Raw genomic sequence first — 26,858 nt, 5'->3', positions numbered from 1 at the left:
CTCAGCCTCTACAAACCTAGTTGCTTCTGAAGGGCAGGGTGTAATCACTGCAACATCGTCAGCATAAGCTAATATCTTACTTGGCCCAAGAACTGTGCTAAATGGTGTAATTTCTGGTGCTGATTCTATCTTGCGTATTAAAGGATCCATATACATGGCGAATAACAAGGGAGAAAACGGACAGCCCTGACGAGTTCCTCTCTTAATTTTAAATTGACCTGTTTTTCCCCCATTTATCCTTAATACCGCAACTGGATCCGCATACAAAGTCTGGATTGCTTTCAAATACCCTTCCCTAATCCCAGCTCTTCCCAAGATCTGCCACAAATATTGCCAGGAGACCCGATCGAATGCCTTTTCCGCATCCAAAAGCATAACTGCCATCGGGTCTCCTGCTACCTCCGCCACATCAAATAAAGTTATCACTTTTCTAATATGATGAGTTGTCCCTCTACTAGGAATAAAACCGTGTTGATTGCCACTGACCAGGGTCCCTATAATACTTGCAAACCTTGCGGCCAGTGCTTTTGAATAAATTTTGGTGTCATTATTCATCAATGTTATTGGGCGATAAGACCCTGGTTCGCTCGGGGGTTTCTCTTTTTTTAAAATTAGAACTATATCAGCCGCACTCCATGATTTAGGAACAGATGCCCCACTTTGTGCAGCTTGAAATGTTTGAATTAAATCATTACCTAAACAACCCCAGAAAGTCTTATAAAACTCAGTTGGTAGCTGATCAGGTCCGGCTGCCTTCCCGGAAGGTAAAGCATTCATAGCTTTTTTAATCTCAATGTCATCCAACACAGTCTCAAGCTCGTCTGCGTCTTCCGAAGAAATAGTTTTAGCCTCGATATTCTGGAGATATTCATTTATTCTTTCAATAGTACTAGAATTTCCCTCATCATATAAAGATTGATAAAACTTCCTAAATACCTCCCGAATTTCTTCTGGATCTGATTGCAATTGTCCCTTTTCATCCTTTATTTCCTTGATCATCCCTGCCGCCGCTATCTGCCTAGTTCGTATAGCGAGTACTCGCCCAACTTTCTCGCTGAACTCGCAACATCTCTCCCTTCTGGCTGTGTATTGCTTTGCGGCCCTATTAGCTAATTCTACCTCTGCATCACTTTTCACCTTCAATAGTTGTATTACAAATTGTTCAGTCGGCTCTCCCCTTATTACACATTTATTCAGTTGTTCTTCTGCCTCTAATACTTTTTCCTCTCTCTCCTTATATTGCAATCTTTCTGTTTTTCTCTTGAAAGCGCTATAACTACATGTTTCGCCACGTGCTCCTGCCTTAAAGGCATCCCATACTATACCAACTGCAGCACTCCCTCTATTATGCTCGAAGAATTCAGTGATCCACTTAGACATATGTTTTATATAATCATCATCTAAAAGCAGTCCCCTTTCAAATGTCCAATCCCTCCTTGTTGTTACTTTCCCACTCTGCTTTAACGTTAGAATTAAGGGGTTATGATCGCTAAATAACCGGGGGAGTCTATCAATTTCTACTAAGCTGATTAAATCGTTGGATACCAGGAAATAATCCAGCCTAACACATATCTGATGCGGTGCAGAATAATATGTATAACCCGGCTGTTCTGATCTAGTTGACCCCCAGACATCTCGTAATGTATTATTTGCTAAAAGGTCAGTAAGGGTCTTGTACACCTTTTTCTTCCTACCCTTATATTGCCTTATTGAACCCGATCCCAAACCTTCCGCACCGTTGATATTTAAATCTCCTCCTATAATGACTCGTGGTGCCCAATCTGCCAGCTCAGTATCCAGAAAGTGTAATATTTCAGGATTGTCCTGTGTAGAGCCATACACTGCGACTAATGTTGTCCACACCCCCCCTAATAAAACCTCGGCCATAGCCCATCTCCCCCAGTTATCTCTAAGCTTTCTCCTTATTACTATGCTTTTATTTCTTGAAAGAATGGCTACGCCTCTCTGCTTAACTCCCTGCTTAGAAGTGACTATTAATTGAAACCCCAACTGATTAAGAAGACTCTCCTGAGTGCTCATTATATGTGTCTCCTGCAGGAACACTAAATCTACATTCATTTGCCGTAGCCGCATTCCTATCTTCTGCCTTTTCAATACATCATTTAGGCCGCATACATTCCATGTCACTAATCTGGTAGACATTTTTTCATTTCTTTTTTCTTCCCTTCACCCCATATCCGCTTGCTTCTCTTTAACATTCTATAAACATTATACAGTGCTAAGTCTGGCGCACTAAGTGAAAAAACTTCCCTGTTAATCTCGATAGTGTCTTCCATATCTTCAACATCACTATGCACAACATACAATTGATATACGTTACTTTTATCAAATCCTGTCAAACATCTTATACTTATGTGCCCTGTCCATTTCCCTCCCCGTCCCCGTCCCCGTCCCCACCCCAGACTGCCCTCCCTCATTCTCCCACCCCCCCTACAGGCAAATAGGTCCAACGGACCTATATCTGGCCGACTTTGCCTCCTGGATGTCGAGTCCATCAGCCCCCCCGACTTTCCACTTTATCTCCTTGTGCTCAATACCTAACCACCAAATTCCACCCCTATTTGTGGTCGGCTACCGCCACCACTCTTATTACACTAATATCAATCTTTAACCTATCTTTTACCTATTAGAGCAACAGAAAAATAAAACAAATCCTGACAAGTGACTTTTCACCCCCAGATATCACCACATACAGCCCTTTTTTCCCCCTCCTCTTCCAAATTCTATTTATCTTCGTTTCTTTAGGAAGATATCTCTAAGGGCAACTGTATGATCACTATTCTCAGTGTTCTCTCTGTGTCTTGTTTTCCGTTGATCTTGCAGAGAGTTGAGATATTCTTGTGCAAGTATCTCGGAGTAGAAAATTTTAAAGTTCCCGTTTGACCCAATCTTCAATCGAGCTGGGAATAGGAGATAAGCCTCACATCCTATATTTTGAAATGGAGTAATGAGCTGCCTCATTCTCCATCTTCTTTCCACGGTGGTGTGGCAGAAGTCAGGACGTGCAAAAAAAACCACATCATTATATTTACATCTGGCTTGAGGCTTTGCTTTGTTGATTATTTCCTCTCGCAAAAGAAAATTCCCGACATACATAAGTATTGCACGAGGTTTATCCTGCACTGCTTTTTGAGTGATAGGGAAGCGATGTGCCCTTTGTATTTCAAGTTCCAGGTCCCAAGTAGATAACTCTGGGAGGGCACCCTTTAATAAATCGATGACATACTTCCGAACATCACTCCCCTCTTTCCCCTCCTGTATTCCAATCAAGCGTACATTATTGCGTCTTTGTCTATTCTCAAATTCCTCTAGTTTCCATAACATATCAGCTGTCGTCTTATCTTGTTCCTTCCTGTCATTCTGCACTTTGACCATATCGTCTTCCAATTTCCCTGTTCTGTTCTCTACTTCAGAGACTCTCTCAGCCATCTCCTCATACAATTTGCTGACCTTACGTAAGGAAGATTGCATTCTCCTATTTGCGTGCTTAGCCCTTCGCTTTGCCTTTTGGCTCTCGACCCGAGCCTCACTCTGCATTTGTTTTAGAGTTGTGAATAGAACTTCAAAGTTGGATGTACCGCCTTCTGCTCCCCGGGATATAGAGTCCGTAATCCCTGTTCCCCCATTTACAGACTCATCTGCAAGCATTACAGAGTTCTCTGCCTCCTTGTCCCAATTTAATTTCTTTACCACTGTCTTCATATTTCCTTCGTGCTCTTTCGTTGGTCTCTGTTGTCTAGACCTGTCGCTTCGTTTACTTGACTTCTTTTTTTTTTTTGTTTTACTCTTATTTTTAATTTTGCCCATAGTATTAATACTACCCGCAATGTTTGTTTTTGGTCTCAGGGAAATCTCTTTTAGTGCCTTTTCTTGAGTTGATTTCTTAGACTCTTTATTAATAAATTCTGTCTCGCTACTGACAGAGTTAGAGGTGGTTTCAGAATCAGCCCCTGATTCAGTCTCTTTACTTTCCGTGTCAGTGTTCAGTGTTTCATCGCCTGAACTTTCTGTTTCTATTTCTGATTCAGTATCTATCACTGATCCCACGCTTTCATTTACGCTTTCTTCATCATCTGCCTCATCATTGCCAGTGAAAAAGACCTCATCGCTGGGGGAGGCAGGGTGTACATCAGGTAATTTACTCTGAAGCAGAGGGCGGTCTTAGGCCCTTAAAGGAGAAGGCTCTAATTCACATAGCTCCAGGTGTGTTTGGAATTAAAGATACAGGCACATGTCAAAACCTGGCAGAGGGTATTATTTTTGAAAAAGGAAGTTCTGAGGGCGCCAACTACCCATTGCTAACAGAGTTAACGACCAACAAGGATTTAAGTAAAAATAAAAGTAAATTACCTGATCGAAGGCTCTTTCAAAGGAAAACCAGCCCTGGTCTGGATGAGCATCCAGGAGACAGGGTGAGTTGAGTGCCCAGGTGTGTACATTCAGTTTCAGTGCAGGTTGGCTTCAGAGGAGGTCTCAGTACAGGGTTTAATGCTGTGTGTCTGCACACATCACAGGTCACAGTAAGAGACAGATGTTACTTATTATTATTATTATTATTAGAAAGTTTTATAGAGCGCGAACTAGCTATGCAGAACATTTATTTGGCCTCTACTTCGAGACTCAGATGGCCATAACGCGTCCCCCCACTCCAAAAGTCCCCAACTTCGTTATCAAATGAAATCTCTTTGTTGATGTCATGACTACACTTTCACAAGTGCTTTATTAACTTTCTTGCTTTCTCAAATATGTTTGGAAATGCACCTTTTGCCCACTCTTTTTTCAACATTTTCAACACCGGGCAGGTACCCATCCTGTATCCCCCCTCACTCTTTCAAATGTCACCAGCCGCCACTGTTCACCTGCTCCTTCTGTTGTTCTTTCAGAGTACAGGCCCAGTTTTAAGGCATGAACCCATCTCTTTCTGGGCATGGCTACGGCTCCTAAAGAGCGAAGTAAACTTCTACCGGGGATAATTAAGAGCAACCTTCAGCTAGGACAGGCCTTACCACATTGAGTGATCACAGAACTTGAGAATCACAAATCTTCGATCCACATCTTGCTGCTAAATGGCCATTTCACTCATCCTACCTCTGCGAATATTTACAAAACAGTGCGTCCAGTGTTACCAACCAGCAATATTTGGGTCCATATAACGATTTTGCACAACAGGAGCATCAGCAAATCCTCCAATGAAGCAGAAAGTTAGAAAAAGTTAAAGAGCCCCAAAACACCCAAGAAAGCAGTGGACAGAGAATTTACAGAGAGACATTTATTCAGAATAAACAGGCGCCAGCTTCGCTTGGTCGCTGCCGTACACAAACCAGCAACAAACTCTGACTTCAAGATAGAATGAAGCATGCAATTTACAGAAAAGAAAAAAAGAAAAACACTTTTATGGTTATTAAACAACATTTTAAGCCTGTATATCGAGATGCATCACCTGCCTCTCCCAGCTGCGCAGCTCCGACAGCAAACCTTACTGCCCAGCACACCACCAGTCCCCTTTAACAGCGTAAAAACACAGACTGCTGCTCAATTCAGTACTGAACATTACTGTGTCTGCTGACGAAACTCACTCCATCCATCCATCGTCATGGCTGGGCTTCAGAGGGTCCGCACCTCGCGCCACCGAGAGGGCCACAGAATTCACCAAGATTCACATCAACCCCAGTGCCAGCGCTAGGCTGGTTGGATCAACTTCTGTCCCCAAAAGCCAAGTGTATTAAAACGGTGTTGCAACAAGACTGACATTTTTATTTCTTGATCACAAGCATATGTATTCAAATGTGTTACTTTTCTCCCCAGTAAAAGCCACGACTCCCTTGGGATTGTGACCCCTGCCCATCGTTGCTGTACGGTACAAAACAGATCGCACCAGAATGGAGCAGAGAGTCCACACACTCGCCACTGGTGCCAACAGCAGGGCAGGATGTCACACTTAGAGCTTTCGCAGCCGCTGTACAAAGAGATGTTGGCATTGGGCACCCCAACGCTGGCAGAGGGCAGTCCTCAAGCTCTTGCTTGGATGGCATCCAAAGCGGGCGTGGAATGGTTCTTTCTGAACAGTTGGCAATGCAAATGGACCTTGAGGGTCCGTCTTCTTTTTAGAAGGCTAACGTCAGACGCGTTGCAAGGGAGGAGCAGCCGCATGGCTGTTAGGGAGGTGTCTGACGCATGCTGGGAGGTGCTTCTGGGCGCTTAGCGTTCCTTCGGTCTCCACAGGAGAGATAATCCATCTACAGAGGAAAAGAGGAAGACAGGACACAAGATGAGCTCTACCGGCCTCTGAACCTGTAACCACGCTGAATGAAACGCACCAACAGCCAAAGCCAACCACTGCTCTTACTAAAGCCACTTACACACTGGTGCAATGCACCCCTCCACCCCTGCAAGACCTTCATGGAACATAGGCAGACCAGACACCAGAATCCCTCCATCAGACAGATGGGTGGACGTTGGACCAGAGAAGCTTCAAGGGAGAGGAACCAGGGGTGGGCCTACCCATCATGGCCGGACTGCGCTAGCTGATGCGGTGAGGCAGGAAGCCCCAGACATACTATTGAGGTAGCGGAGACTAGAACCATGCCACCTTCCGCTGAAGAACCCCCAGAAAGCAGAGCGGTGAAGGGAATGTAGAACTTTAAAGCAACAAACAGCTAGCTTCATCAAAGTCCCGTTTTGCGAGTCTGTAATAGCGATTCATAAGGAATCGCTATTAAGGACTTGTAAAACGGGATTCATGTAGGAATTGCAAAAAATATTGCGATTCCTACATCTTCCTTATTTGAGATTAGCAAATTGCTAATCGCAAATAAAGATGCGATTTCAAGGGTGCCAGGGTGTCCAAAGGACACCCTGTAGCACCCCTGTAATGTAAATGTAGACTGATGTTGCACACACATGTCCAAAGGACATGTGTGTGTAACATGCAACTTAGAAAAATGCACTGAAGTGCATTTTTCTAAGTTTTCGCTATTTACCACGAAGTTACAATTCGTGGTAAATAGCGGCCAGTAATAGCGAATTCGCAAAAAAAAATTGGTTAATGAATTGCATTTAAGGAATCTCAAATAGAGATTCCTTAAATGCAATTCCTCGCAAATATGCGATTTTGCTATTAGCGATTTTTGCATTTGGGATGATGAATCCCAAATGCAAAAATTGCGCTCGCAAAGGGCCAGATTCTCAGAATCTGGCCCTTTGCGAGCCCAATTAGCTTTCATGAATCTACCTGAAAGAGGTCTGGAACACAGTGAAGGGAGAGGCATGGGCACATATTTCTGATCTCTTAAAGGGCTTCGAGTTGGCACATAGAGTAGAGGACGGTGCCAGGTAGGAGCAATGATAAGTGCATCATCAGCACCGGGTTTAGCGCCATCAAAGTAACAGTGATGTAATTTGGTCTATAAATGGGAGCCTCAGAAGGAGCGCACACAGCTGTTCCCCCACATAAAACTGAAAATCAATCAAGAGATTCCTCCTGGGAAAGAAGAAGTGGGAGAGTTATATCATGAAGGGAGAGAGATCAAAAGTATTGAATAAAAAGAGCAAAACGAATTAAGTATCCACTGGCAACAAAAAGAAAGGATTTTCAGTATAATTGATGACAGAAGGAAACAAAAACACCCAGTGTTGTTTCTAGTTTGCACTTCCAGACACGAAGCAATGGATAACCAAGACATAGGTTGTAGGGGCAACTTTACATATTCCTTAGATTGAAATTTTTTGAACAGAGATGGGAAATGGAAGGTACTGGAGAAACTCAAAAACATAAAGGGGTCAAATCCATATTTGGACTGGCGGTGTGGCTTTTTCAAGGAATCCACGACACGAGATTTTGTGGGTCCAGACTGACGTCTCACCGCGGTGATGCTGCTACACACAGAAGCAATATCTGCATTTGTTTATGACAGAAGAGCAAGATTGACATTTGTTTCAGGACAGAAATTGGTGTCCATGAAAAATATGGTCTTGTATTCATTTGATATCTAATTTGGTAATATGCAGCGCGCTGCAAAGCCTCTCAAAAGGTACAGACGGAGTTGTAATCAGCATTCGTTTAAGAGAAACTGATTTACCCAATCAAACCTCCCAGCTTTCAGCGAGGGTAAGCTAATATGCAGAAGTTAAGGTCATTCTGATTTGTTACTGGCATTTTCATAGTAAAGTCATATCATCTTCCAGCCACTTTAGAGCACTAACCATCAGAAGACAGTTTCTCTATGTACACAAAAAATGTTTGTGCATTTCAACAGGTGGGCATGAGACGGAGATCCAGGACTAGCCATACACCTGACCTGGTGACTTTGCAAAGCCCGGTGGGTTAGTGAGGCAAGGATGGTGAGCGTCAGGTGGGCGTGGGTGGTAGGATTAGTAGATAGGGTGCTGTCAGAGTCTGGGTGAAATATCTATTATAACATCTAATGCCCCTTAGAGGATTGCTGCATGTTCCATCTCCGCGCACCGTGTGGCTGATCTTAAATGGCTGCCCCTCAACACGTGTTGTTGTTCGGTTTTCCCACAGACCTTCGCCAGGAGTTCAAGAATCAGATGCATGGTTTCGTCTTTCTTCCCATCATCAGCCGCTGTGTGCCTGTCCTGACATGGTTGTCCCTCGGTCAGGCCTGTAGTTACTCTACTTGCCCACAGACTTTCACAGTGAGCTCTAGGGTCAGGTGTATGGTTTTGTCTTACTTCCTTTCTAGAGCATCCTCATCTGTGAAGCCCGGAATAAGCAGAAGGCTAACCCCGAACAGTTCTGCTTTCTGGAGACTTCTCAACTGAAAGTGGCTTGGTTCTAGTCTCGATTTATACTCCTCCGCATTTGTGGGATTTATACTCAAAAGATTGGATTCCCTGCCTCTGCCATCTGAATTATCCATGGCTGTTTGAAGTCGAGTTTTAGGATTTTAAATTTCTGGAGATTGTCTGGAGCGGGGAACAGTTTCTGGAGATGGTCTGAAGCGCTGAACAGTTTCTGGAGAGGAGAACAGTTTCTGGAGATGGTCTGGGGAACAGTTTCTGGAGATGGTCTGGCGTGGGGTACAGTTTCTGTAGATGGTCTGGGGAACAGTTTCTGGAGATGGTCTGGCGTGGGGTACAGTTTCTGTAGATGGTCTGGGGAACAGTTTCTGGAGATGGTCTGGGGTACAGTTTCTGGAGATGGTCTTTAGAAGGGGAACAGTTTCTGGAGATGGTCTTTAGAAGGGGAACAGTTTCTGGAGATGGTCTGAAGCGCGGAACAGTTTCTGGAGATGGTCTGAAGCGCGGAACAGTTTCTAGAGATGGTCTGGAGCGGGGAACAGTTTCTGGATGGTCTGAAGCGGGAAGGAGTTTCTGGAGATGGTCTGGAGCGGGGAAGAGTTTCTAGAGATGGTCTGGAGCGGGGAACAGTTTCTGGAGATGGTCTGAAGCGCAGAACAGTTTCTGGAGATGGTCTGAAGCGCGGAACAGTTTCTAGAGATGGTCTGGAGCGGGGAACAGTTTCTGGAGATGGTCTGGAGCGCGGAACAGTTTCTGGAGATGGTCTGGAGCGGGGAACAGTTTCTGGAGATGCTCTGGAGCGCGGAACAGTTTCTGGAGATGGTCTGGTGCGGGGAACAGTTTCTGGAGATGGTCTGGAGCGGGGAACAGTTTCTGGAGATGGTCTGGAGCGGGGAACAGTTTCTAGAGATGGTCTGGAGCGAGGAACAGTTTCTGGAGATGGTCTTTAGAAGGGAACAGTTTCCGGAGATGGTCTGGAGCGCGGAACAGTTTCTGGAGATGGTCTGGAGCGGGGAACAGTTTCTGGAGATGGTCTGGAGCGCGGAACAGTTTCTGGAGATGGTCTGGAGCGCGAAACAGTTTCTGGAGATGGTCTGGAGCGCGGAACAGTTTCTGGAGATGGTCTGGTGCGGGGAACAGTTTCTAGAGATGGTCTGGAGCGAGGAACAGTTTCTAGAGATGGTCTAGAGCGGGGAACAGTTTCTGGAGATGGTCTGGAGCGCGGAACAGTTTCTGGAGATGGTCTGGCGTGGTGAACAGTTTCTGGAGATGATTTGGAGCAGGGAACAGTTTCTGGAGATGGTCTGGCGTGGTGAACATTTTCTGGAGATGATTTGGAGCAGGGAACAGTTTCTGGAGATGGTCTGGCGTGGTGAACATTTTCTGGAGATGGTCTGGAGCGGGGAACAGTTTCTGGAGATGGTCTGGAGCGGGGAACAGTTTCTGGAGATGGTCTGAAGCGCTGAACAGTTTCTGGAGATGGTCTGGAGCGGGGAACAGTTTCTGGAGATGGTCTTTAGAAGGGAACAGTTTCCGGAGATGGTCTGGAGCGCGGAACAGTTTCTGGAGATGGTCTGGCGTGGTGAACAGTTTCTGGAGATGATTTGGAGCAGGGAACAGTTTCTGGAGATGGTCTGGCGTGGTGAACATTTTCTGGAGATGGTCTGGAGCGGGGAACAGTTTCTGGAGATGGTCTGGCGCGGGGAACAGTTTCTAGAGATGGTCTGGAGTGGGGAACAGTTTCTGGAGAGGGTCTGGAGCGCGGAACAGTTTCTGGAGATGGTCTGGAGTGGGGAACAGTTTCTGGAGATGGTCTGGCGTGGTGAACATTTTCTGGAGATGGTCTGGAGCGGGGAACAGTTTCTGGAGATGGTCTGGCGCGGGGAACAGTTTCTAGAGATGGTCTGGAGTGGGGAACAGTTTCTGGAGAGGGTCTGGAGCGCGGAACAGTTTCTGGAGATGGTCTGGAGCGGGGAACAGTTTCTGGAGAGGGTCTGGAGCGCGGAACAGTTTCTGGAGATGGTCTGGAGCGGGGAACAGTTTCTGGAGATGGTCTGGAGCGGGGAACAGTTTCTAGAGATGGTCTGAAGTGCGGAACAGTTTCTGGAGATGGTCTGGAGCGGGGAACAGTTTCTGGAGATGGTCTTTAGAAGGGAACAGTTTCTGGAGAGGGTCTGGAGCGCGGAACAGTTTCTGGAGATGGTCTGGAGCGGGGAACAGTTTCTGGAGAGGGTCTGGAGCGCGGAACAGTTTCTGGAGATGGTCTGGAGCGGGGAACAGTTTCTGGAGATGGTCTGGAGCGGGGAACAGTTTCTAGAGATGGTCTGAAGTGCGGAACAGTTTCTGGAGATGGTCTGGCGCGAGGTACAGTTTCTGGAGATGGTCTGGAGCGGGGAACAGTTTCTGGAGATGGTCTGGCGCGAGGTACAGTTTCTAGAGATGGTCTGGAGCGGGGAACAGTTTCTGGAGATGGTCTGGCGCGGGGCACAGTTTCTGGAGATGGTCTGGAGCGGGGAACAGTTTCTGGAGATGGTCTGGAGCGGGGAACCATTTCTGGAGATGGTCTGGAACGGGGAACCGTTTCTGGAGATGGTCTGGGGCGGGGAACAGTTTCTGGAGATGGTCTTTAGAAGGGAGACAGTTTCTAGAGATGGTCTGGAGCGGGGAACAGTTTCCAGAGATGGTCTGAAGTGCGGAACAGTTTCTGGAGATGGTCTGGCGCGGGGTACAGTTTCTAGAGATGGTCTGGAGCGCGGAACAGTTTCTGGAGATGGTCTGGCGCGGGGTACAGTTTCTAGAGATGGTCTGGAGCGGGCAACAGTTTCTGGAGATGGTCTGGAGCAGGTAACAGTTTTGCTTTTGTGCCAGGCTTCTACAGTTTGTAAATTTGTAATTTATCCTTGGCATGCCTTAGGAGGAGTAAAGGCGTTTCAGGGTAGACTTAAGAGGTTCCAACTATTTAGACTGGACCATAGTCTGGCAGCCTGGGTTTCCACATATGGGATTCCATTTATAAGTCATTGAGAAGAACAGTGTGTGCATTACTACACAAGCAATGCTGGCACCAAAACTCGTTTGTAGGATTTTTTTGTTGCAGGAATAATTGCCCATTTAATTTATGTGGGATACACAGGATATGTCTCTGACAAACATTTGTCATAATTTCTAACATATTAGCTGATCACATGGCAGTCCCCCCCCCCCCATTTTGAAAAGCCGGAAATTCATAAGTTGGAAAGGATAAGGACACGCTTAGAAATTGGGTAGAAAATGGTTTAAAATTGCGCCTGCTATGAAAGCGGAACTTTCATTACGTAGGTGCACTGGAGGAAGACCGGACACAATCAGAATATTGTGCTCCAGAATACACTGCGCTGAGCAGAACTTGCAGCGTGGCACAGCCTGGCCAATCAATACAATGAGTTTCTGCAAGACAATGAGAGATCCTCAGCCGCGGCTGGACGGTCCCCCATGTCACCAGGAAAAGTTCTTCAGAGCCGTCTGTGCAGACCGCGCTACTACTGTGGCTGGTACTCGGAGGAAGTGCACACATCTGTTCTTCCTCAAAATGAATGCACTAAGGTGCAGTGTGCAGCCTCCATGGAGAGAATATGGTTCTTATTTAGCAACAGAGCCACAATTACAGGAATAAGTGTGTCAGTTCCATGTGAACACTAAGGAGCTGCATGTGGGCAGTAGGGTTGCAAACGTGTGGTGGCCAGGTGCAGTTGTGTGGTGTGGTGGCCAGGTGCAGTTGTGTGGTGTGGTGGCCAGGTGCAGTTGTGTGGTGTGCGGTGGTTATCCAAAGATATTAGGTATTATCTGAGTACAGGACTCATTCTAGCACAAGTACTAGAATTGTGATGGCCCCAGGTATCTCCATTCCAAATGCTGTAGATAAGAAGGTAAACTCACCATCACAGCTTGGCACGGCATCCTGGCGGGCATTCATTTCCGCCGCTGACCTTTCTTGTGAGTGGGTCGCAGAGCCTCGGCTCGGCCCTGCTTCAGTCCCTAAGCAGCGAGAAGACGCAAGTTTTTTTTTAATTGAGGTTTTGCAGTTGGACATAATTGTCAAAGATGAACAAAAATCTTGTTTGCACATTTGGACATGTCATCCGGTTAATTTTTTTAGTGCCTTCGAAGGAATTTACTTGAAGACAAATAAAAATAGTGCATTTCTTGACAGCGGCAGAAAAAAGGAGAAGGCCGCAGAGAAGATGCACGACACAAAAGCTCACAAGTCCGATACAGATGAATAAAGGAAGTCCAGAAACCAGAGGTAGCAGAGTCTGGGCATAAACACAGGATTTCAAATAAACTGCTCAGAAAGCAAATCTCTGATGCAAGCACCCTCTATATCAAGCAGCCTCATATTTCTATCAGACTATAGGTCTTTGGTTATCAAGACTTTAATACCGGGCACCCATAGTGTCTATCGACAGCAAAATATTGGCAAGGTAAGTATTTAAAGGTGAACATAGGTGTACTATACCCAACTCCATATATATGGACTGGGACGATCAATACAACGTCAAGGTAGGCATATGTGGAATTAAGAATAGCACACCTGTATTTACCAATATATACTCAGTCTCTCCATATTTTAATTTGGCGATATTATAGCCACAACATTATACCACACTATTAAAATCTCCATATTCTGGCATACAGTCCTGTGACCTGGCAATGGCAAACTGTAGAAAAAATCCAACCCGAAATCAGTGCGCTGAGTAGCTGCTTTGGGCCTCCCAATCTGGGCTTTTGGAACTCCCTTTCCAAGACCCAAACACTTTCTTCTTCATGGCCTGTAACTTTCCTGGTGGCCAATATTAGATGTAGGGACTATATCTTACCTAATATATCTGCCAACTTTACCATCTCAACCAGAACTATCAGTACCTCTGACTACCTCTTCCTAACCCAAAAGACCACAAAGAGTGGTAGACGCGCTAACCTCCTGATCATCACCACGCCTGCTCGTGCGCGACAGCACTCGCGCGTAATTCATATTGAAAGGCCCAGGTGAAGGTTGATCATTCTGTGACGAGCTGGACCCTGCAGGCTGCAATGCCTTAGCAGCGACAGGATCGGTAGCGCTGGGCATACCCCCGAGCCCACTCTGGCGTAGAGGTGACAGGATGTCACCCGAGGGTTGTCCCCTTGCAAATGCATTGACCTAGAAGTGATAGGCCCTGTAGCCCGTGCTGGCACCCTAAGCCCACTTTGCTCTAACAGTAATAGGCTCAGTAACCCTTGGCTGGCCCATGGAATGCACTGCCTAGAGGTGACCGGCTCTGTACCCTAGGGTTACACCCCTGAGCCTACTCTGCCCGAGATGTTACAGATTATGTAACCGTTAGAAGGCACCCTCAGTGTGCTCTGCCTAGAGGTGACAGGCTCTGTGGACCAGAGATGCTACAGACTACGCACCCACACAATGCACGCCACAACACCAGACCAACGTACCTCAACAGACGACTCAGCTTCTACACCCCCACCCGCCAGCTCCGCTCCGCCGACCTCGCTACAGTCCCCCGCTTCCGAAGAGCGACCTTAGCCGGCAGATCGTTCTCCCACCTCGCCGCAAAGACCTGGAACACCCTCCCCATCCACCTACGGCAGACCCAAGACCTGCTGACCTTCAGAAAACTCCTCAAGACCTGGCTTTTCGAGCAGTAGCAGCATCCCCCACCCCAGCGCCTTGAGACCCTCACGGGTGAGTAGTGCGCTTTACAAATGATATGATTGATTGATTGATTGACTATGTAACCCTTGGATGGCACCCTCAGAGTACTCTGACCAGAGGTGACAGGCTCTGTACCCCAGAGCGACACTCCTGTCCCAACTCTGCCCAAGAGGTTACAGACTATGTAACCTTGAATTGCACCCTTAGAATGCTCTGCGCTGGAGGCGATAGGCTGTGTACCCCAGAGTTACAACCCTAAGCCTACTCTGCCCTAGAGGTGACAGGTTTTGTAAACCTTAGTTGGCCCCTTTAGATTGCTCTATCCTAGAGGTGACCGGCTCTGTACCCCATGGCTAGCCCACTCAGCCGTGGAAGCGACAAGCACCATACCCATGGCTAACACCCTAAGTCTGCTCTGCCTACGAGTCGATTGAGTCTGTATTTATCAGCTTGTCCTGTTAGCCCAGCATTAGCTGCTATTTCTGCCTCAAACTCTACTACACAGGCATATAGACAAAGAAAGACAGACACAGTCAAAAGAACGGAGAAAACCTTGGAAAAGAGGAAATCGGCCACAGAAGCAAACACATACTACATGCCGACATCCAGGCACAGAGCGACACAACTTCAGAAAAGGGTCGGACGCGCACCTGGGAAATGACAAACCTGCTGAACTCTACCTTGTAGTACTACACACTCACAAGCAGCACAAGCATAAAATGATAATAACTCAAAGCTATTATAACTTTATATTTCTACTTCACACTATTTTGAAGCAGAGGGGCGACGCTCCTCCGCCACAGAGGAGGAGCCGCCACAGCTCTGAGCGCTTGACGAGTCAAACCTCTCGCACCTTACCATGTAAAAGCCGGTGTGGTACCCGGTCATGTACCAGGCCATTAACATACAGGCCAGCGCGTCCTCATCCTCCTCTTCATCCTCGTCGTAGTCTTCCCAGTCTGTGCTGAAGAACGGTGGCGGCGGAGGGGGTGGGGGCAGCTGGGCAGACTGCAGAGAGCAAAGACAGGTGAAGGTTAGGGACCGACATTCCATTTGCCATCACCCCCACATCTCACCCCCTACCGTACAAGTGTTCAGGTCATCACTTCATGTACACCTGCGCATGTCTCTCCGTCCCTCCACCTGGCGTCACTACAACCCTTCACATTACCTTTGTTTGCTTCGCTCCCATCTCTCCATCCCTTCTCCTTGATGCTCCCCTCTTCGTTTTCCCCCTCCCCTCCGCGTTCCCTCCTCTCCTTCTCTCCATCCCACCCCTGGTGCTTGGCCTCGCCCTCACCCCTCATTCTTCCATCCCTTCTTTCTGGAAAGATCCTCTCTCCCTCCTCCCACCCCCCCTGTGTTGCTCCTTTTCTCACTCCAGGTTCAGATCAGGGCCTCTCATGACAACTGGACTGTGTCTGACAAACAACTTCTAGATGTCTTTTGTGCCAATCTGTCTCCCACATGAGCCAGCGGCGGCTTCTGTGTTTGGGTCACAAGAACAGGAGATGGGACAGAGAGCACCCATCATGCTGCAGGCCGAGGCCTGAGGACTCTCTGCACACATATGCACACGTGTGCACTCCAGAAACACCAGGCGGGGCAGGCCTGAGCCAGTGCAGCCAGGGAGAAGCGCCCCAGGCTGCAGCGCGTAGCCTGGGGGTCACCCGTGTGGGGCTTTGGCAAATGGAAACTGTATAACTGAACGTTTTACATGGCTCTCTGAACGACAGTCTGAAAAGAGCAATTCTTCCCAATAAAATCTATTTTTGCATTTATTTGGTTTATTAAATAAATTAAAATAGTTTTTGTTTGATGTGCACTTGTTTCTGCATTTTTTTAGCAATGTTTTGGGGATGAAATCGTAGAAACTGCTTGCTCTAGGGTCCCGGCTTCCAGTACTGATTAGTTCAGAACGGCAGCCCTATGGCACTGTGAACTCATGCGGGCCACAGAGATTCAAGGAAAGCAGCTCCTGAAAGAAACTTACAGGCCGACAGCGCCGCCTAGTGGCCAGTTGTTGCACTGCACAGAGGAATCGAAGTTCTAAACTGCACTCACTCCTTTGAGATCTGGAGGACATCATTCTCGTCTCTGGCGGGTCATCCACCCAACCCCCAACCCCTGGAAGAAACCTGTCTCCAGGGGCATGTTTAAAGATGCCTCATGGGGTCTCACAGAGCTTGAGACTCCCATTAATGGTCAGCAGACTGTAGAGTCATTGCCAGTGCGTGTCCATCATTCGGGGAGAGGTCCCTTGAACAAAGATGGTTTGAAAGCAGAGCTGTGGCACTGTCGGCAGGTGTATGGACATATAAAGTCACCACTTTTTATACAGCACATAGTACAGAGGCCTAGCCGGCACCTAACCACTCCCACTGTTTTCAGATGAGTGGAGCCCACTGAGGCACAGAGCGAGACAGTTATTTGTCTACCCAGGATCTAGCCATTTTGCTAAAAAGGGAAGCCAGGCTTGGAAATCTCACAGGGAAAACCAGGACGGGTTCCCCAGTGGTCTTCAGCGCCAGGATACTCCATGGAGTCGCAGTGCGCTTTACAAAAAACACCCACATTTCCACATTTCCACTCTGGCCTCCTGGCTGCATAATAGTCCCTGGATCACAAACTCCCTCATTGCGGTCGCCAACCCCTTCTCTGAGGAGACATGGCTGAAAAAAGGTGAGTGAAGGGGGTGGGGGAGGTAGGTACTGCCAGCACCTCTCTGCCATCACACGGCCAGTGGGGACAGAATGGTGGTACTCACTGCGGGCCAGCCATGCCAGGTAGGCAGGTGAGCTCGTACGGGAGGCGGCGGCGGAGGCCAGAAGCAGTTCTAGAGGAGGAAACAAAAGTGGTAAGACATATCGCGAAGGCAAGATCACACAAGAGTGTACACAAACAGATTGCATGCAATGTAAACACTAGCTACACGCTGTGGTACAAAAGTGGGCCTTCAGTATCAGTGGATGCGTCCGAGAACACCCCAGAACAATGGACCACCTCGCCTCCCCTTCCTCAACTTTCGCCCCTCTACCCTCAGACATACCCCCATTTCAGGATCTGTGTTATGGGCTCTGGTTCAGAAAGGTGCAAGAAAACACCTGATGTTCCCCCATGGAACCGAGCAACACTAGACCTCGCTTTACCAGCCCTCACCAGTGAGATGCGCCTTAGCTACCGCAGAGCGCGTTTGGCCATTCCCACTCAGAGGGGACATGGCCTACCACTACAGACAGGACTGTTCTTATTGGACGAGGACACAGGCTGATTTGCATATGGTTGGCCACTGTCTGTAGTCACACAATGATAAAAAAAAAAGGTTGGAGTCCGGCCCAGAGTAATTACCAGTGGTTGAGATTAATTCAAACATTCCACCCATCACTTGTTTGTTTCTAGGATTGGTAAACAGAGGTCAGACACCCCTTCCTGGGAGGTTTGACTTCAATTATGTCGGATTTGGGTTTTATGCAGCTGGTCGTCAGTGCTCCCTCACACCCCCTCTTTCCAGGCAGCGTGCTGTCCTGTCAACTGCGGTGCCGCTTGTGCAGCAGAGTAAACAAGGTTTCCTTTCTGGCGGCCCAAGATGTTTTCAACACTGCCACGCGCCCCTATACCCGGGGGGACACACTTTAGTGGCTTCATGGTACGATTAGGCTAGTCGGATAGACCTACTCTCCCTCTCCACCCAAACCCAACATTAGGTGGCAGAGGACACATAACCACAAATGCTGCAAACAAGTCCTCACCTTTGGAGGTGGTGGGGGCAGGGAGGGAGGAGGCGGTGGTGGAGGCGGCGGCGGTGGGGGAGGGAAGGAGTACAGCCAGTCCGACTTCTGGCTCTGCTTCCTCCAGCCTCGCGACATCTCCTGAGACGAGATGGAGCTCTGCCTTTTGTAAACCCAATCCGAATCCTCTTCGTCCTTGTAGCAAAAAGAAAACGAACAGTAGTTAGAACAACTTCCATCTGTTGCCAATAGCCTTGCCATAGGTCTGTTCCACATAACGAGGAGCCAGACAGGCGCCTCTTGGCCTAGGTGGGCAACGGGGTTGCGCTACAATGGGAAGAAATGGGTCCCCCTCCCCCAGCATCTTCTGCACTTTTTTTTTATTTCAATTTTTTTTTATTGAGGTTTCACATATCACGCCCCCCGGGAGGGGCAGTAAGGCAGAAAGTGATTATACATTCTTACACACATAGAGGGTTACATAGCAGAACAAAAATAGAAGTACATGTAGCGGTCTTCTTGTGCCAGGTGGTCGTAACCTCGCCTGACTTTGCAGGAATGAATGGGTCCGTTAGCATGTAAAATGGCGGTCTAAGTGCAATCTGCTATGGCCCACGCCTCCTTGTCCGTGAAATCCCGTGTCAATAGAGGTGTATGTAAGCGTCGTCCCCGTGTGTTTCGTCATAAACATGTAATCCCGTGATGGATGCCGGTGAGGGAAATGTGCACCGGTCTCGGAACCGCCGGCTTGCAATTTGAAGAATAACATAGAACCGTGGGGGAAACTTTTCCTAGAATAGCATGTGGTGCTGGACGTGTGTGGCACGTCAGCGGGCGCTGTGCGCAGGGGGTGCTAGGTCCTGACTGTTAAATGGACAGTTGGGGGGGGTTCGGGGGCCAGCGCAGCATCTTCTGCACCTTGAGAGCAACAGACGCTTTAGAGGAGGACCCCGGACACCATTTCTAATCCTGGTTCTTTGACTCAAGCAAAGGACTCTGGCGAAGCCTTGTTTCCATGAACCACACTTTCCTTATCCATCATACGCAACGCCTACGCTTGAATGAATACACTTATATTCAATCTAGGGACAGCTTCGGCAGAAGAGAGGTTCATGGCAGAGCCATGTAAGGGCCTATTACTAGAAGAACAGGGGAGTGGTGTTTATTAGGAAGGTACACAAAAAACAGTATTTTTGGCACCCAAGCAATGCATGCTAGTAGAATGGGGTTGCATATTACATGTCAGTACCTGAAGAACATTCGGAGGCACCTGTAAAAGTGCTAGATGATGTGGGTGAAGGTCGAGGCGCCCTGGCACATCAGTTTCAGGAGATGCTACCAGAAAAAGTACAGATGCCCGCACAGACGGGTAAGTTTAGAACTGAAACAGAAAATGGTTCAGCTGCTCGGGCTTGCAGTAGGAGGCCAAGGTATGGCAGTGCTCCAAGCTGTAAGTTAGCAAGGCATACTTTAGGCCACCAAACGTGCACTAGCAAACACGAGTGGGGCTCCCACAGCACCGGCTCAGCATTTCATGTTGCTCACCTGTCGGTTTTTCTTGGTGTCGGTGGAGCTGCGGCCGGTGAGCTGCAAATCCACCAGGTTCTGCTGTTCCTCGTTTTCATATTCGTCGTACACAACCACGCAGGTGCCCGCCGCCTCGTCGACTGATTTAATCACAGCTGAATACACGCGGCCATCCTCGGACCACAGCGCAGAGCAGCGGTCGCCCACCTTCCACTGCGTGATCAAAGAGAGAGAAGATAGTCAGACCTTGAAACAAAAACACTCACTCGCTTCGGAATTCAGATTCCCTCTTAGGCCACAGCCTTAGTAAATTACAAGCAACTGCAGAGTTCCAGGGTTGGTGGATCACTCTGTGGCATCTTCTTTATAAAGGGATCATAATGGAAATTATGAAGGTTTACAGGATGTGAGAGAAAAAACCAAGGTTTGTGGTCCTTCTGAACCCAGATTTACCCAGTCAGAAAATAACTTTTGGTTAATTTTGTGATAATACCAAGCTGTGTACACTTGTGCCGAGGATTTGACTATCCTAAAACAAAAACCAAAGCCGCATTCTGCAGATCTTAATTTAATTAAATAGATGCAAAAACCTGCAGCCCCCAAAGGTCCTTCACTAGAGGGCTGATTGAGATGTTCGCATAACAAGATAAAGAGGGGTCTTCGCAGTCCAAACCAACCCCATGGCACAGTTATTAACAACTCTGAACCAACGGACTTTTGACCCCTTGCTCTTTCCCAGGGAAACAATTTGAAGACAACATATTCTCAACAAATTATAGCACAACTTTTTCTTTGCAGTATGTGAGATAATTGTGTTGACTAAGTGTGATAACATCCTAAAGTGATAGCTCTCAGATAGATCATGGATTAATTTAAATAACATTATAGAGATTAAAGACCTTTTGGGGCACTCCTTCTGCTAGTAACAATGTTATACCCTCCTTCTGTTAGTAATATTGTTAGTCCCTCCTTCTGCTAGTAACACTGTTAGACCCTCCTTCTGTTAGTAATAATGTTAGACCTACCTTCTTTTAGAAATATCGTTAGTCCCTCCTTCTGCTAGTAACACTGTTAGACCCTCCATCTGTTAGTAATATTGTCAGTCCCTCCTTCGCCTAGTAACAGTTAGACCCTCCTTCTGTTAGAAAGATTGTTAGACCCTCCTTCTGTTAGCAATATTGTTAGTCCCTCCTTCTGCCAGTAACACTGTTAGACCCTCCATCTGTTAATAATATTGTTAGTCCATCCTTCTGCCAGTAACACCGTTAGACCCTCCTTCTGCTAGTAATATTGTTAGTCCCTCCTTCTGCCAGTAACACCACTAGACACCACTTATGCTAGAAAAGGTGTCAGCCCCCGTACCAACCTGGAGCCTTCGTTACCTCGCTGCTTCCTGTCTTTTTGTTATACCTTGCTTCTGCGAATACCTTTGTAAGATTCTGTTTGAGTCAGTAAGGCTGGCAGACCGTACTTCAACCAGTCATGCGGTTAGCCCTTCTCCTGCCAGGGACACAGTTAGTCCCTCCTTCTGTCAACAACCTTGATAACCGACACCAGCAATGAGTGTCACCGCAGGCTTCCCATGACCAGTACCATGATCAGATCACGCCCTAACCAATACTCCTGCCATTCCCCAGTTTTAAGCACAATCCTCTACAGAGGAAGGATGTAGACTCAAACCAGCCAACTATCACTCACTTGTGTCATCGTCGGAGAGGAGCTTTCGTCGCTGCTGCTACAGACAGACACAATCTCCTCCAAGTTGTGCTTTTCTTTGTTCCCGTAGCCATCATACATGACCACACAGGTTCCAGCCTCATAATCGATCGACTTCACAGTGGCAGGATAGACGCAGCCATCTTCGGACCAAACAGCGCTGCAGGCATCGCCAACCTTCCACTGATGAGAAAAAGCAAAGCAAAGATCGTGAAATCGCAAGGCTGGGACTTCTGAGGGAAACTATGATCATTTGAGGGTCATCATCATGAAGGCATGAGAAACCTTCGAAAAAAGTTGATTAAACAGTTGCATTTTGACCTGACGATACTCAAAATAGAGGCACGTGAAGTTGAATGAGTATATGAGCCCTAAGCGCATGAACTTTACCCACACACAGTGAGAACGCAGAAATACAAGCAGGGATTTACCGCTGCCTGAGAGGCTTACAGTGAGGATTTGAGCAAAGTGCCTGATGTAGAAATAAACATCTGGGCAAATCCTCCAACACCCACAGCAAAAGCTGTAACTTTGTGCTTGTACCTCCATGGATAGCTTGTCGTAGCAGTGGCATTGCACAAGTGGAAAACAGACACTAAGTCGCCACTTCCAAGTCTTACAGGAGCAAAACACACCACATATTGGGTGCAAAAGCAAAAAAGGCCTAATGCAATAAGCAATACATAAAAAACGACCATTCTTTTAAGTCCACCCTTTAACTGTTGTATAACAATGTGTCTTCTGTGTCAAGGAAGCTTGCACCGCTGCTTAGTGTTCTGTAAGAACACATTGCACTGCTGCTGGTGCTACACTTGTTCTGTATGTAAGGGAAGCCTCCACTGCTGCCGACTGTGACCGCTTGCCAGTATAGGAGTAAAGTTTGCTCCGCTGCCGGGTGTTCTGTAAGAGCACAGTGCACTGCTGCCGGTGCTGCACTTGTTCTGTATGTGAGGGAAGCCTCCACTGCTGCCGACTGTGACTGCTGATCAGTATAGGAGTGAAGCTTGCACCGCGGCTGGGTGTTCTGTAAGAACACATTGCACTGCTGCCGGTGCTGCACTTGTTCTGTATGTGAGGGAAGCCTCCACTGCTGCCGACTGTGACTGCTGATCAGTATAGGAGTGAAGCTTGCACCGCGGCTGGGTGTTCTGTAAGAACACATTGCACTGCTGCCGGTGCTGCACTTGTTCTGTATGTGAGGGAAGCCTCCACTGCTGCCGACTGTGACTGCTGATCAGTATAGGAGTGAAGCTTGCACCGCGGCTAGGTGTTCTGTAAGAACACATTGCACTGCTGCCGGTGCTGCACTTGTCCTGAATGTGAGGGAAGCCTCCACTGCTGCAGACTGTGCCTGCTTGCCAGTATAAGAGTGAAGCTTGCACCGCTGCTGGGTGGTCTGTACACATTGCACTGCTGCCGGTGCTGCACTTGTTCTGTATGTGAGTGAAGCCTCCACTGCAGCCGACTGTGCCTGCTGATCAGTATAGGAGGGAAGCTTGAACCGCTGCTGGGTGGTCTGTACACATTGCACTGCTGCCGGTGCTGCACTTGTTCTGTATGTGAGTGAAGCCTCCACTGCAGCCGACTGTGCCTGCTGATCAGTATAGGAGGGAAGCTTGAACCGCTGCTGGGTGGTCTGTACACATTGCACTGCTGCCGGTGCTGCACTTGTTCTGTATGTGAGTGAAGCCTCCACGGCCACCAACTGTGCCCTCTGATCAGTATAGGAGTGAAGCTTGCTCCGCTGCCGGGTGTTCTGTAAGAGCACATTGCACTGCTGCCAGTGCTGCACTTGTTCTGTATGTGAGGGAAGCCTCCACTGCTGCCGACTGTGCCTGCTGATCAGTATAGGAGTGAAGCTTGCACCGCTGCTGGATGGTCTGTACACATTGCACTGCAGCCGGTGCTGCACTTGTTCTGTATGTGAGGGAAGCCTCCACTGCTGCCGACTGTGACCGCTTGCCAGTATAGGTGTGAAGCTTGCACCGCTGCTGGGTCTTCTGTAAGAACACATTGCACTGCTGCCGGTGCTGCACTTGTTCTGTACGTGAGGGAAGCCTCCACTGCTGCCGACTGTGCCTGCTGATCAGTATAGGAGTGAAGCTTGCACCGCTGCCGGGTGTTCTGTAAGAACACATTGCACTGCTGCCTGTGCTGTACTTGTTCTGTATGTGAGGGAAGCCTCCACTGCTGCCGACTGTGTCTGCTGGCCAGTATAGGAGGGAAGCTTGCACTGCTGATCGGGCTGTACCTGGAGTGCGCACGAGCGTAGCTAGCAGTGGAGCTGCCTGGATTGTAAGTGATGGAAGGTTGCGCAGCTTTTACCTGTTCTATGTAAGTTGAGGTTGAGCATGTGTGTAAGAGACAGAGAGAGAGACTGAAAGGAGAGAGACCTGGAGCAAAAGAAGCTTTGAGACAGAGTTACAGAAACATATGTAGTTGTAGAGAAAGAGGGAGAGAAAAGGGAAAATAAAATGGGGGAAGAGAAGGAGGGACTGAACGACAAATATAGAGACGAGGGAAGGAATGGGGCAAGGGTGAGTGAGAGAAAGAGAGACAGGGGGAGTACCGAGAGATACAACGTGTTTTGACGCTGCTTCAGCAATACCCGAGAGATAAATAACTGGTGTGACCAGATATGCAAGGAAGGGTTAGGGCAGGGCCACAAGAATTATGTGATTTTGTGGTTACTGAGTTTTCCACATAATTAAGGATTTGCCACATAATCTAATATCTGCTCCATATTTTGCAGGTCTTGCAGATCAAAAAGTTACTAAACATGTAGTAACACGTGTTGCCACACAAAGGAAGTCCCTTGCAAAAGTTCACTGGTCACCTGTCCAATTGCCTTTTTTGCATAGGAGAGTTTTAAACTGGTACTAATTAGGTGGAACCTTTGTCCAGGCAGTGTTAAGATGTGGAAAAAAGACAAGAACAAAAGAATGTAGCGATATGGTCACATAATGTGCTGTAATATGCCACATAATTTGGTCTACCCATGTCGCATAATTCCAGTGGCCCGGTGTTAGGGGAATCTTCACAACAGAAGTAATGCCAGCAAAAAGAATTAAAAAGCAAGTTGCCGGTTACCCTTTTCCGCTGTTTTATCTTCTCGTCCCCGGTTGGGCTTGGTGGCAGCAGATTCTCTAGTGTTTGCTCTTCCTCGTTTCCGTAGCCTTCGTACACGAGCAGGCAGCTGCCTTCTTCCTCATCCACAGAGTGGATGCGAGCAGGATACACCAGTCCGTCCTGAGACCAGACGGCTCTGCAATCATCCCCTGCCTTCCACTGTGTGGCAAAATGCAAATGACAGTACAGTGTTGAAGAAAGAAGGCCTCAGCAGTCAGCACGCTTAGTGTAAAACAGAGCCTGTGGCCGAGCACATAACCCGAGCCGCATAATTTATGTCCAGGGTATTAAATGCCAAGAAGAGGCATCTGTGCCAGAACAACTTCTCAGATAATGCAGACTTGGTAGAAGTCCATAGGCTTCTTACCAGATCCCTGATCTTCCTACCAGATCTCTGATCTTCTTACCAGATCCCTGATCTTCCTACCAGAGCCAAAGACCATGTACCATATCCTAATAACTGAGCGACGGAGAGTGGACTTCGACTCAGGCCTAGACCATTGCAGACTCAGGCAAGAGTTAAACCTGGGGACAAACTACGCAACCAATGGTCATCCTTCAAATCATTTCGGTAGCACCAGATGCAGGCCCAGAGTAAGAGTCCTGGATCTTTAGACCTTAACGGGACCAAGCAACAGATCCCAGGATTATGGATAAATAACTCGGGCAAAATAATCAGATCTCAGCACCGAGGACCACATTCAGGGCAAAGTGTCTGACGCCAGAGACGAGGACGAGAACCACAGAGCTCAGCGACAGACAGCGCCATTCTTTAAATGCTGGGAGAAAAAGGAGCTTTCAGTGACATATGAAAAGCCAACAAAATGATCATAGCTTGGAGCTCAGTTAAGCCATAAGCAGGACTGGAAAAAACTGGAGCACACAGGCTCATAATTTTCCTACGCCAAATATTCTAACATGCAAATACTATGTTCCACAAGAAGAAAGATAATACCAAAGGCAAACACCAATAAAAAACTATAATAAAGTACTGAGGTCAACCAAAAACATATCTGCATGTTGTCATTAGAATCTTAATGAAATACAGTTGAAAAACACTGAGATAAAAGAGAGAAAATCACAATTTAAAAAATAAGACAAATCAGAATAGATGAGGTCTATAATCGCATAAGTGTATTTATGTAACTGGTTAATATACACCGCACCTTTGAGGCGTTTCTCAGGAACACCAGGATTTTCATACTAAGGCATGTTTAGAAACCGTGATTAATAGTCTGGGGTGTGGGCATATTTGACACAAGTGAAGCAATCATGGCTGTGCTCGCTTGGTGATGGCTGTGCTGCTCACCGTGGAGTTCTGTGCCGCTGTCGCCTGCTGTGGTGGCGTCTGTGATGGCTTTCCATTGCTACCCGCGGAGTTGTGCAGGGGGGGTGTAGAGTGGGCCGATGTAGATTTCTTCTTTTTCTTATCCCCAGCCTCTTCCCTCTGGTTGTCCCGCTGAGAAGGCGCTGCTCCCTCTGCTCCCCGATTCTTCTCACTGCACCTTAAGATATCCTGCAGAAGGTAAAAAGTTGGGCCACACGAGGATCAATCGGGGCATGCTCTGGAGGGGGTTTAGGGAGAATCGACCCCCTCAACGCACAAGAAATGAATAGGTAACAACAGCCAACCAGACCATGCATAACGTAAAGAAATTCATGAGGGTTACTGTGAACAAATAACTGAAAAACACACAGTTAAGACAGTCAAACAATTCCATTCTCACATTATAGAAACCCTCCAGGTCTTTCTGCTGAGTGATTGACCATCCAAAATATGAGGTTAAGAAGGTTTAGGGACACGTTTTCAAAATTACACAAATTACACAAAAACAGAAAAATGGAGCATCAAATTTTATAAACAAAGAACCTGCAAACAAATATTAGAGAAACAGGAAGGAATAGGCAATAGTAGGATAAAGAAGATGCCACTATGTTATCTTCATACTACTAATTCACCACCCATTTTCAGTTACTTTACTATTGGGTCATTCAAAGTGGAAGCAGAAGAAGTTCACACCTGAAACAGGAACACAACATGAAAAACATGCCTGAAAATTCAAGCTAGACATCAGTTCTCTGTTCTTCATTCCCCAAAAAAGTGAGGGTTTGTTTCACCTAGTGTCACAAAAGTAATTTTCTGCAATGAATCCTTCCTGTTCTAAACCACAAATAAACACACTTAGATTGCAACAGCCAGACAGATCACTCAAGAAACAAAGCCTTGTGCATCTGACTTATCCTGAATTTGGAAGCACTGAATGCAAGAGATCCCCATGTCCTGG

General features: G+C 47.4%; 1 protein-coding gene across 7 annotated transcripts in view; it reads right to left on the bottom strand.

Annotated features, from left to right (window-relative positions):
* Positions 1 to 5,275: 5,275 nt before the first annotated feature.
* Positions 5,276 to 26,858, bottom strand: part of LOC144798252 (uncharacterized) — a 44,514-nt gene continuing 22,931 nt past the window's right edge. For 4 of the 7 annotated variants that reach the window (XM_078669004.1, XM_078669005.1, XM_078669006.1 and 1 more), the window contains exons 3-11: positions 25,883 to 26,089; positions 24,535 to 24,732; positions 21,427 to 21,627; positions 19,747 to 19,941; positions 18,223 to 18,396; positions 17,241 to 17,309; positions 15,332 to 15,481; positions 12,700 to 12,798; positions 5,276 to 6,257 (exon numbers count right to left, since the gene is read on the bottom strand). In XM_078669004.1, coding sequence (XP_078525130.1) covers positions 12,733 to 12,798; positions 15,332 to 15,481; positions 17,241 to 17,309; positions 18,223 to 18,396; positions 19,747 to 19,941; positions 21,427 to 21,627; positions 24,535 to 24,732; positions 25,883 to 26,089 — 1,260 coding nt within the window. In that variant the 3' untranslated portion in view covers positions 5,276 to 6,257; positions 12,700 to 12,732. The remainder of the gene's footprint in view (positions 6,258 to 12,699; positions 12,799 to 15,331; positions 15,482 to 17,240; positions 17,310 to 18,222; positions 18,397 to 19,746; positions 19,942 to 21,426; positions 21,628 to 24,534; positions 24,733 to 25,882; positions 26,090 to 26,858) is intronic. The other 3 variants (XM_078669010.1, XM_078669011.1, XM_078669008.1) reach the window with 2 other exon arrangements.

The sequence above is a fragment of the Lissotriton helveticus genome, chromosome 12, assembly GCF_964261635.1.
Source record: "Lissotriton helveticus chromosome 12, aLisHel1.1, whole genome shotgun sequence".
In the NCBI taxonomy this organism is placed as follows: Eukaryota; Metazoa; Chordata; class Amphibia; order Caudata; family Salamandridae; genus Lissotriton; species Lissotriton helveticus.
The sequence above is the reverse complement of the archived record's forward strand: the minus strand, read 5'-3'. Positions and strand labels throughout refer to the sequence as shown.